The 12,173-nt window shown below is 33.0% G+C and overlaps 1 protein-coding gene across 36 annotated transcripts in view; it reads left to right on the forward strand.

Annotated features, from left to right (window-relative positions):
- The window catches only part of PHF20L1 (PHD finger protein 20 like 1), a 71,981-nt gene that overhangs the window by 23,076 nt on the left and 36,732 nt on the right, over positions 1–12,173 (forward strand). For 7 of the 36 annotated variants that reach the window (XM_055349672.2, XM_019032665.4, XM_019032666.4 and 4 more), the window contains 3 exons: positions 377–465; positions 5,429–5,642; positions 6,220–6,345. In XM_055349672.2, the coding sequence (XP_055205647.2) occupies positions 377–465; positions 5,429–5,642; positions 6,220–6,345 (429 nt within the window). Of the gene's footprint in view, positions 1–376; positions 466–687; positions 778–5,428; positions 5,643–6,216; positions 6,346–12,173 lie in introns of all 36 variants that reach the window. The other 29 variants (XM_019032664.4, XM_019032663.4, XM_063709509.1 and 26 more) reach the window with 5 other exon arrangements.

Consider the following 12,173-nt stretch of genomic DNA (forward strand, 5'->3'; position numbering starts at 1 on the left):
AACATTCAAAAGCAAATGGTAATGCCTATGGAAATATTATATATTTTTGTAAGTAATGATTTTACTTTTGTCAGCTATGTTGAGTCTAAACATTTAAATTACTGCAAAATAAATTATAAAATTTCTTAGTAAAAATCAGAATTACATGGAACTAACTTATCAAGACTTAATTTGTGTACTTGTTAGGGGAAACAGGAGTTCAGAGTTGTTTTTAGAGGGAGGGAGAAAGTAAACTTGATGGAGTCCTTAACAGGAGCATTTGTAGTTTTTGCATTCCTAAAGCATTTATCTATACAAGTCACTACTTGTTAGATTTCAAGTGTTGCTGTAAACTTGAATTATATTTTCTAATGATTCTGACTTGCTCCTGTTTCAGGAACATTTACAGTTCAGTTTTATGATGGAGTAATTCGTTGTTTAAAAAGAATGCACATTAAAGCCATGCCCGAGGATGCTAAGGGGCAGGTAAGAGTGTTCAGTATTCCTAGCTACCCAAAGGGATATCTTCTTGAACGGTGACTGATCAAAATATATTTATATGTATATTTTTTAAAAATGAACTAATTGTAGGGTTATGTGCTGATAGCCCCAAATAGCAGCAAGAAAAGGAAGCTTAGACTGTAAAATAAATTATACATTTGATTTTTGCTTCTTTGGTTTAGACCTGCTAAAGTTATAGGTCACTAGTTTCTGTTCCAGGTGAAATCCCAGCATCCACTAAGCTGGTGTTGTCCTATCGACCCAGCTGGATCGTGTAACCAGTCTATGGGAAGTGAGGTAAGTGCCTTTTTTTTTTAAATTTTGTTTTGTTTTTCCTGGTATATAATGTCATTTAGAAAGTTAAAAATTTTTAATATAAAAATTTACATTGAGTTCTTATCTTCTTCTTTCCTTCTACAAATCATAGTCATTCATCTTCCTTTAAAAGGCGCTTACCTGACACTCTGTAGGCTGTTTCAGATAGGGCTCTCTGAGTCATATGATGGAAGCAGTGTATTGTATGCTTTGTCACTGCTCAAAGCAAGAATGGATGGTAAGCATTGGAAGGAGAATCTTGGGTGGAGGTAAAAAACCACAATTCCATTTGTTGGCTATGTTTTCTGAAATACTGGAAAGAAAGGTGCCATTAGAAATTTAAAATATTTTCTTTTCTATTCTGCTGTTATTTGGGATTTTCAGCACCTGGACCTACAATTAATTTTAAGAAATTGAAACTAGTGTGTAAAAATGTCTAATATGGAAATATGCTACGTATTTGTTCCATACCATGCGGTGAAAACTCATTCTGAAATGTATTGAAATTACCTGGTCAGCTTCAGTCAAGTGTAAACATTTAGTGCTCTAGAAATGTATATCTACCACATTAAAAAAATTATTCATGAAGAAATAAGTGTGATTGTTTTAAATTGCCTGGTTTTCAAAAATTTAGTTATGAAATGATTAGCAAGCAGATTTCTTCTAATTAATATGTAAATGCAATTTAAAATGAAAATGCTTTTGATCAGGAAGTGGCTTTGTGTCTTCCCACATGTATGTATAAATAAAGTGTTCTTTTAAGCATTCAGTGGTGTGATTTCTTGGTTACTACATAGATTGATTAAAAGGTTGGGAACATTGTATATACCTGTGTAAACAAAAGTCTCAATTTTTTTTTTTTTTTTTTTGCTTTAAAACAATTATTTTGTTATTCTGGTTGATCAGATGTTCATGAATTGACATTAGTATTATTGTCTTAAAACTTTGTTTTTTCAAAGTGGGACACTGAGCCAATTTGGTTTGTGGTAAAATTACAGCTTGTAAAAATTAAATTTATTGGATGTTATGGATATTTGTTTTTAATAAGTAGTGATTCTTTAGTCACACTATGATGCATTATAACATTAAGATCAGTGCCAAGATATAAAACAACTGAAATAATATTTGGGTAGTAGTAGATTTCTTTTAATTTTTCATTTTTTTCTTTATAATTCTTAATCATAGCAACGTTAACAATATTTGTAGAATTGTGTTTTATAAATGACTCTCATTTTATGAGTTGCTTTTTCCCAACAAGCTTTTGACTTGCCTTCATCAAAGAAATATGCCAAATCAGTTGTTATTTGGGCAAAGCTAAGGGGGGCCTATCTTGTATAATATCTTCTAAATTTTGAGTACTTTGAGAATTTCTTTAGAAAGATAATTTTTAAATTAAGCTAGCAAAGAGTAGTGCAACAAATTAATGCACTGTGGAAATGCTCTTCCTGAACCTGTCTAAAATGTGACATTAGTAACACTTTTGTATATGCAAACCTCCAAAGTAATTAATATTCTTAAGCCTAAATAAGTCTTAATTCTGTTGTTTTTGACTTTGAACCCATTGGTTAATACTGGATAAACTTCTGCTTGCATTAAGAGGTTAGCTTGAGCACCTTAAAGAGCTTTTAATATTACAGTGGGTGCAATGTGAGCTGTAGTCCTTCTAACACTGTATTTGTAGACATTTTTCTCACTGGGAAAGAAGGTAATGGTAGACATGTTATCAGCCCAAAATAAGATCCCCTCTTTTTCTCCCTACCTATAGTTTTTTCTTCTTCCACATAATTTTGTGTGGAATGGTAGTGTTGATACATAAATAGCTATGAAACTGACATATATTATAGGAGGGGGATTGATTCCTTCATCTTATGAGATACCTCCTTGTTCCTTCTGGTTTTCTACCCTAATAAGAGCAGTAGTAATTACAGGGTGAGAGATTGAGCCATTATATTTTTAATTTGGAAGCTTGTAACAGAAGTACTTGCCTTTTCTCTCATTTCTTTTTCCTGAGGGCATGCTGATACAAAATATACGTTGTGACTCACTAGTGTTAATGGTTGGCTTATAGGTCCTTTGCTATTAATATTTACAAAACATTTTTTGTGTGCCTTGTTTTGTTGGATTCTCATAGTAGATCCTTTGACATAGGTATGGCTAATATTTCTGTTTCACATTTGAAGAATTCAGAACTTAGAGAATCGAGTGACTTAAAATTTTACTCATTCTGTGCGAAGTGATTCCTTTAACCCAAAGTTTCTGATTTCAAACACAGTGCCCTTTTTAGTGCAATATTCTATTATGTTATCTACAAAGAGCTCGAAAACATCATTATTAGTTATAGTTCATGGAAAGATCACACTTCAGCTATTTTTAACAATGAAGCTTTTCTATAGAAGGAATAAATTCAGTGTTTGATAGCAGAGTAGAGTGACTATAGTTATTAAAAATGTATTATATTTGAGTGATGGACACCCTAAATACACTGAATTGATCACTACTAATTATATACATGTAACAAAATTTCACACGTATCCCATAAATTCGTATAAATAAACGTAAAAGCAAACACAAAATAGAACTCAACATAAAAATAAAAGAGCAAAACAATGGGAGAATTCTTTAATCACAGAGCTACAGTGATTCCCATGCAAGTCATATGATTGAAAAGCATTTAAAAAACATATTTAAATTTTAAAAGGTGCAGTATGATTCTCTTTTTAGTTTTTTTCTTTATTGGAGGTAGAAAACAACTTGGGATGGAAATTACTTCTGACATTTTCTAGCAACTCTGACAACTTAAAATTTTCCCCACAATGTGGAACCCAGGATTAAATGCTCTACTCTTAATAGGTCTGCAAACGTATGATCTCTGTGGCATATAACACTTTCCTGTTGGTTGTCTGATTGTACTTACTCTTGTTTCTCTTCCCACTTTGTTGATTGTTCTCTCTCAATCCTTTTTTTTTTTTTTTTTCATTGATGGTGCTTTCTTTTCTTACTGCTTAAATGTTAGTCTGAAAGCTCAACTTAGCCATACTGCTTTTAGCTGCCCATATTGCTCCTTGAACCTTTCATCGCTCTTTCACTTTTCTGTACACTTTTACTCCTGGCCTTTGTTTACTGTTTTTCCTTTTGCTTGGAGTAGCCTTTTCTCTTTTTCCACTACCCCTTTCCCTAGCAAATTCCTGCTTATGTTTAGGGTTCAGCTCATCCATCATTTTCCCTGAAGCTTTGCATTAGTCTTTCTCTTCAGTCAAAATCAATCTTTTCTTTTCTGTTCTATAGTATTTTGTTTATTTCTCTAGTACATCTCCTGTCGCAGCTTATAGCTAATTGTATTTACCTGTGAATTCCTTATGGACAGGACCAGTCTTTTATCAGTTGCGGTCGCTTGAATGCTTAGCCTAGTACCAGGCATATAGGACAGGGTATTCAATAGAAAATTGTTGATTGAATGTGTTAAGTGCAATCACATGATGTTTTCAGTTAGTTGCAATCATGAGAGAAAGAGTTAGAAATACAGATTTTTTTTTTAATGGCTTATTGTTTTCACCATATATTTTTAAGGCAGTGTTAATCTACATTGTTCATTGCTCAATTTTATTAATGTATTTTGCTTATATTTGTTAATGTAAACTGTGAATTAAATTCATTTGATGTTGTGAAATTTTTAGTTGCTTGGACTAGGGATTTAAAGTATTTTGAGTAAATCTGAACTGGTAGTCTATTTGACAGAGCTTAGTGGTCTCAGCAGATTCACTTTGTAGAGATATTTATATTTGTTTTAAAAACATTTTTATTGTGAAAATTAAAATGTTAGGAACACTTTATACTTCCTTACACCTTTTTTTTATAATAAGCATTTTTAGTTAAAAATACAATAGTAAAATGTATTTAGCAACAAACTAAATTAACACAGGAAAAATAAATATTTGTACCTCAGAAGAATGGTACCAAACAGAGACCTAGGATGTTGTATAGGGAGTTAATGTGGAGTTTTGACAGTTAATGCTTTACCTTGGTCAATGGAGCTCTTTTCTTCTTCATCAGTATTATTAAGCTGTTGTGATAAATTGCTATCTGAACTTCCGTAGCTTTAGAAAATAATAAAAATCATACCTTTCTTGATTTCTATGAGATTGACTATAATTTGAATGGTACATTTGTCCTAATAAGGAATAGCAATTTGGTAGGTGGGAATACACTATTTTTAATCTTTGTAGAATCGCAAGATAGCATTTTTCCCTTCTTTTATAGTCCTTTGTATTATGAGAAAGAGATGGAATGCAACATTTGAGCCCTAAAATACTAAGGTAGAATGTCATGTAGTATTCCATATCTGCCATAGGTTTCCTCTGCTATTTTAGCTTTTATTCCTGTGAAAATATATCCATGGAATACCTGTTACTGAATATGCTTCCTATTTTATGAGAGGTTATGCAGTCTAACTCATTTGATTATTAAATTTGATAACCTACCATGTTCAGCTATCATGTAAATATTGTTATCTCTATATTTATGTTTATGTAGTTACCTGTGAAAGTAGCTTTGAAAATGTGACATATTTTTATTAGTGTAATTACATTTTAATTAATTTTTAATACTTCACATGTTTTGTGTTTTTCCTTTGGAGGATTGGATAGCTTTAGTCAAAGCAGCTGCTGCAGCTGCAGCCAAGAACAAAACAGGGAGTAAACCTCGAACCAGCGCTAACAGCAATAAAGATAAGGATAAAGATGAGAGAAAGTGGTTTAAAGTACCTTCAAAGAAGGAGGAAACTTCAACTTGTATAGCCACACCAGACGTAGAGAAGAAGGAAGATCTGCCTACATCTAGTGAAACATTTGGTACAAAATACATTCTTACGTTAATTCCTTATGACACTGGTAAACTCATGTAGTAAAGTCAAATCCCTTGGCTTCCTTTGATTTTGAATGTATAATTAAATTTGTAGGCTTTTGTCCCTAGCATAATATGATGGCTAACTTTTTTAGCATCTTACAGTTAGACCTGAAACTTAATAGTCTAGTGTGGGTTACTTGATATTGGATGCCCTCAGTATTCTTGAATAGAAATAGGTTGAGATTTTGATTTATAACTTCTTGATAGCAGGTTTTTGTTTGAGATTTTTTCTTTTGTGTTTTTTCTTCAACCTTTTAAATGCTTCTGTGTATGCTTCAATATATAATATGGAAAAAGCAGTAAGTCATTTTCTTCCTGCTTTTCTTTAAGAATAACTGCTTTAGTAGTCTTTTATTTCTAATATATTAGTCTGGAAGGATTTGTGTTTTTCAAAGGTCTGTATCAAGTAGTAGATTAAAAAAACTAATGTGCAAAGCATTTTTACTATTTTGCTATTAAAAAATCATGTGTTTTAGTTTGGATTCTAGATAAACTCTCATATATGTGTTCTGTTGAAAGTAGGACTTCATGTAGAGAACGTTCCAAAGATGGTCTTTCCACAGCCAGAGAGCACATTATCAAACAAGAGGAAAAATAATCAAGGCAACTCGTTTCAGGCAAAGAGAGCTCGACTTAACAAGATTACTGGTAAACTACAATGATTTTTTTTTGAGGGGGGGAAATGGAAGGTTTAATTTTAGAGTAATTTATTTTTAATGAAGTAAAATGGTTTTGGTTTAGTGTCATGGACCTGTTAATAACAAAGACAATTACTTTGTGGTTCTTCAAGGTCAATGTCTTTCAACACCGTCAGCTTTTTCTGTTGTAAAATGTGAAAAATACCACATATCTTCTACCTACCTCACAGGGATGTTGTGAGGGTTGATAAGGACAAATGCTACAAAGCTCAGTGATTTTTAAATTACATTTGTGGTAGTAGTAGTTTCTAGAAGAATTATTTTGTCAACTTACGGTGACACAGTTTCTCAGATTTTAAATTTTTTTATACATTCTTCTACTTGACCAGTCTTAAGGATGGTGCCATATATATTGGAAGGATGACTGTCTGACTTACATTTACTTCCTGAATCTGTTAATTTCTGAATTTCTGATGTGAAAGTATTTCTATAAGTTTTTTTTTTTTTTTAATTTTTACTCTTCAGGTTGGTCACAAGAATCTGGGCTTATTTATTTCCATATGATTTCTTATAGTTTAGTTTAGGAAATAGCAGTGTTAGGCTGTTAGAAAACACTGAAAATTCTAGCCTGGTTCGTGTTCATGGAAGAGGGGATTGAAGGATTAGAATTGGGGCCGGTCATAATACATCCTGCCATTTCCACAGTCTATTCAGCCTAGTGATTCTAGTCTTCAAGAGAAATTGTGAACATATTTACCTTTTCTGAGTATATGTTGAAAGGGGAGTTTAAATACTTTCATGATTTAGTCATATGTTCTTATTAAAAGGACAGAATCTTTTTTTAGTGCCTTTGGCCTAATAAAGCTGTAAAAACCTTTGTTTGTTGGCTTCAACTTGAAGAAGCTTGATTTCATGGTCAGATTTAGGAATAAATGTAAACTAAACATTTTGACCATTTTCTGAAGAGAGGAAGCTAACTGAAAGGTGACTCTGAAGCTGAGGATTGTTTAGAACCACCGTTTCATTTATATTGTTCATCTAAGTGATTATAATTGGTTTTAGCAGGTGAGAGTATTCAGTCTCTTTCCATTTGTATATATTATTTTCATGCCTGTCTCTCATAAAGGATATACTTGGCCCCAGGAGAGGAAATATTTTAAATCAATTAACCTGTTACACCTTTTCCTTGTAAACTATTAACCTTGGAGAAAGCCAAATGTTCTCTAAGTGTTTGTTCTTATGGCATGAGACTTCAGTTTTGCCTTAAAATATGGAACCCAGTGCTATGTGCTGGGCAGAAGTGGAATAGTATTTCTAACTCCTGTGATACAAAGATTGAAACAACATTATTGGAGGAGTCGAGATCAAAGAAGACGGAGATGACACTGACATGATACAACTGCCAGCTTTCCAGCATCATGCTTTTTTTCCTTCAATTTGGATAACCTGCTTTTAATAGTTTCAATCAATATACTCTTACATATGCCTTACTGGGATATTCAAGCTCAACGTTTAAAGAAGTAAAAAAAAACAAAAAACTACAACACAAAAACTCTGCTGAGCACACAATGATGCATTATTTCTCTATGGCCTTGAAAAGACAGTAGTGGGGAAAAAAAGTACCATTTTACCATGTGCCTCGAGTTTGTAATACTGGTTGCTTAAACACCCTTCCCTTCCACGGTGGGATTTTCTCTTCACTTTCCCTTGGGAGTCTCAAATGAATAAGTTACAGTTTGACAGCAGCAGCAGAGCATAAGATTTTATGAATGTGAAACCATTATGATCTTTTTATTTACTTAGAAAATTTAAGTGTGTGATAATCTTTTTAATAGTTCATCTTTCTACATCTATTTCTGATTTCATGTTGCAACTATGTCATGCAAAAAGACAGTAGATATTGTAAGATTGTCTTCAACAGTTGAAATTCAGGCTTGCCTTTTTACAGTAAATTTCATTTATAGTTTATACAGATAAATGAGAACTAATATAAAATAGTAATTTTGTTATGGCATTATGGTATATTTTAAATTCATCAAGCTCATCTGTATGTGTCTTTTTGTCCTTTTACTACTGAGAGGATTGGGGCTGGGATCATGGCAGCCTGCTCTGATGTATTTCTCTCCACTCTATTTTATTATTTTTTTAAAGAGTTCTAACTTAAATATGTGGACCAGCTGTTGGATAACTTTAATTCATGTATTTATCATTCTTTCTATTCACTTTGCCACGTACACACCATGTGATGATTTTAAACCCGATTTCTGTATAGAGAATGTTAAAAGGATGGCGTTTTTCAGAGGTTCCAAATAGGTAGACATTGACAATATAGTTGCACAGTATATGGAATACGTATATGTATAGACATATACACACATATACATACAGATATACATATATATTTCCATATATACACATATACATATTTCATACATGTACACATATACATATTGCATATACTGTGCAATATATATATATACACACACAATTTCCCAGTTCATATTTTTCATTATGTCATGTACCTTATTGATAGCTATTATTATATGGTTTATGCATACTGATTTGAAATAAACAATTTTACTTAGAAAACTAGTAGTCCATACTTTTGGAACAAAGTCACAAACAAATTGAATTTGATTAGACTTTACAGAATGTCGAGGGAATAAAGGAAAAAAACATCAGCAGTTGGTGCATGATCTGTTTCTAATAGGCTCTAAGAGTTCCTGGAATTTCAGTTAGCTTAGGTGTGTTTCTGTAACTTAAGGAATTTAAAAAGTTTAAAAAATCCTGAAATTTGAATTGACCAGTAGTATGTTATTGATAATAATATCAAGAATATTTGATTCTTAGTCCCAGCAAGAAGATTGTGTTTTGAAATACCTGGATGAAAAGTAGACCAAGAATGTAACCACTTTGCTCTTTCTTTGTTCCCCTTTCCCATTCCAGGGAGCTCTGGGCTCTGTTCTACTTATTCCTATTGGCAGGAAGAGACCAGCTGTGTATTTTATAGCTAATATAGAATACTGGAAAGTTGTAACTTTATTGGTGGGTGGAACTGATGACTATTTGATATTCTTCTTTTACCTAAGTTTAAATAATTTCTTGAAGCAGTGTAATGCATTCTTATTGGGCAATTTTATCCCATAGGGGTATTCTTCTAGAAGAGGGCCTGTTAGTAATACATAGGTAATTAATAGGTACTTGCTTATAATTTCCTTTCAGTTAATTCTTCTCATTTTCTGTGGATAGTGCATTTTTTCCTGGAATATTAGCAGGTCAAGATAACAGATTTTGGACTGCCTCTTAAGGCAGAAGTAGTCAGAGTTATCTCTTCAAGTACCTATTTTGTTATTTGTTCCATTTTATTGTTTATATTTAATAACTTCTATAAGTTGATGTGAATGTAAAGCATGAAAAAACTTTATTAATCATATTTGGGCTTTTAAATTCTCTAGATAACCAAGTATGCATTTTAAAATCTAATTTTAAGTAGTTTTTGTTAAGTCTCATTACTTTTTATGAACACATTACAACTCTTTATTTTTCCTTCTCAAACCATTAATGGAAAGGGATTTTAATAAACTGGGTCTGTAATATCCTAATGTAAATCCATATGTTATGGGTGAATTATTTTGTTTCTTTTATTACTTGTGGTACCTTATTTTCAGCTTTTTAGTTTGTGATCTATTTCATCTATTGAGTATTAAAAAGTATTTCTACCGCCTGTGTGAAAGGAAACAAAGTAAAAGATATAATTATATAATATATTGAATAGCAAGATTTGTCCTGTTTGAATAGTCCTTAGAAATATAACTCTACTCAGTTTCCTGCAAAAGAAGAACTTGATTTTCTAATTATTTTTATTTCAATAGTTCATTGGGCCTTAAGAATATTAGCTGGAGAATAAAAACCTAATGAATGTAGCTTTAAATGTTAAATATTCAGTACTGTATCTTTTTCAGTAATGTAAAAATATGTTCAGAATATAATTAGGATTGAAGCTGTTTTTGTAAAATTGTTTATATACAGTTGATGTGGTATGAGACTGTAACAAGCTATTTAGTTTTTTGGTTTTTGCTTTTTTTTTTTTAAATCTCAAACTGGGACAAACACCAGGGTTTTGTTGTTGTTTTTTACTTATTTTTTAATATAGAGATGGGGTCTTGCTATATTGCCCAAGCTGGTCTCAAACTCCTGGGCTCAAGCAACTCACCCAGCTCAGCCTCCCAAAGTGTTACAAGCATGAGCCACCATGCCTAACCTTAAATACCAGTTTTAATACTAATCATAAATGTATCAAAATCATTATCTTACACTCGGCCTTTTTTATTTTAAAGTACATTCTGAGTACTAGGTACCTTTTGCTTAATTTAGAATTTGCTTGAGTACTACTTTAAGAAGATAATTTTTTTTTTTTATTTATCTATTTCGTTATTTATTTAGAGATGGAATCTCACTCTGTTCCCCAGGATGGAGTGCAGCGGTGCCATCTCGGCTCACTGCAACCTTCGCCTCCCAGGTCCAAGTGATTCTCGTGCCTCAGCCTCCCAAGTAACTGGGATTACAGGTGTGTACGTCCACACCCAGCTAATTTTTGTATTTTTAGTAGAGATGGTGTTTCACCGTGTTGGCTAGGCTGGTCTCGAACTCCTGACCTCAGGTGATTCTCCCATCTCAGCCTCCCAAAGTGCTGGGATTACAGGCATGAGCCACTGTGCTGGGCCCAAGAATATAATTTTAATATGTGAATTCCTACCTAGATCACTTAACTTCTTTAGGGTAGCTATCTGATAAAGTCAAGACATGTTGCCCATGGATACCTTTACATCATACTGCCTTTGAGGGGGCACCATTTTTCTCCTGTTAAATATGTTGTGGACAGCTTCTGTAATGTATGTCGTATAATTGCTGTAGTCAGTTTACAATTAAGTTGTCAGTTGTTAAACATGCTTCTTTTGGAACAAAGTTTTTGTGTGGCCAACTTTGAAATAACACAAAAATGATTTTTGGTGACCTTTTGTGAGCAGGGTGGCCATAAACAAAAACAAATACTTGTTCTAGGCTTATAAACTGGGGTTCACTGAAGGTACCTGACAACCTTGAAATGACACAGAAATGAATTTTGGTGGCCTTTTATGAGCAGGGTGGCCTTAAACAAGGCTTATAAACTAGACTTCATCGAAGGTTACCTGACAGGCTTAGCAAAGAATTTTAACCAAGTAAATGCCTATATTTTATTAAAGCAGAGTTTTAATGTCTTGGGATTCAAATTAATAATACAGTTATATATTACAATAAAATATTGTCTTTTTTTTTTTTTTTTTGTGACGGAGTCTTGCTCTGCCACCTAGGGTGGAGTGCAGTGGCAGGATCTCGGCTCATTGCAACTTCTGCCTCCTGGGTCTAAGTGATTCTCCTGCCTCAGCCTCCCGAGTAGCTTGGATTATAGGTGCCTGCCACCACACCAGCTAATTTTTGTATTTTTAGTAGAGATGGGGTTTCACCATGTTGGCCAGACTGGTCTTGAACTCCTGACCTCAAGTGATCTGCCCGCCTTGGCCTCCCAAAGTGCTGGGATTACAGGGGTGAGCCACTGCGCCTGGCCTATTCTGTCTTTTAAATTTGAGAATTAGTGACATACATAGAAGAAAACTGGAACTTCTAAAAATCTTTGTCATTTATAGACAAAATGACAAAATGAACTATAATATTAAGTTCAGATGTTCTAGGAAAGACCCACACTTTTTCTCTTAACATAAAATGGATCCATCTGTGTTTAAACTCTTATAAGAAGGTAAGGTACAACTGGACACACATAAAGCTTAGATTAAAAGGATC

The sequence above is a fragment of the Gorilla gorilla genome, chromosome 7, assembly GCF_029281585.2.
Source record: "Gorilla gorilla gorilla isolate KB3781 chromosome 7, NHGRI_mGorGor1-v2.1_pri, whole genome shotgun sequence".
NCBI lineage: Eukaryota > Metazoa > Chordata > Mammalia > Primates > Hominidae > Gorilla > Gorilla gorilla.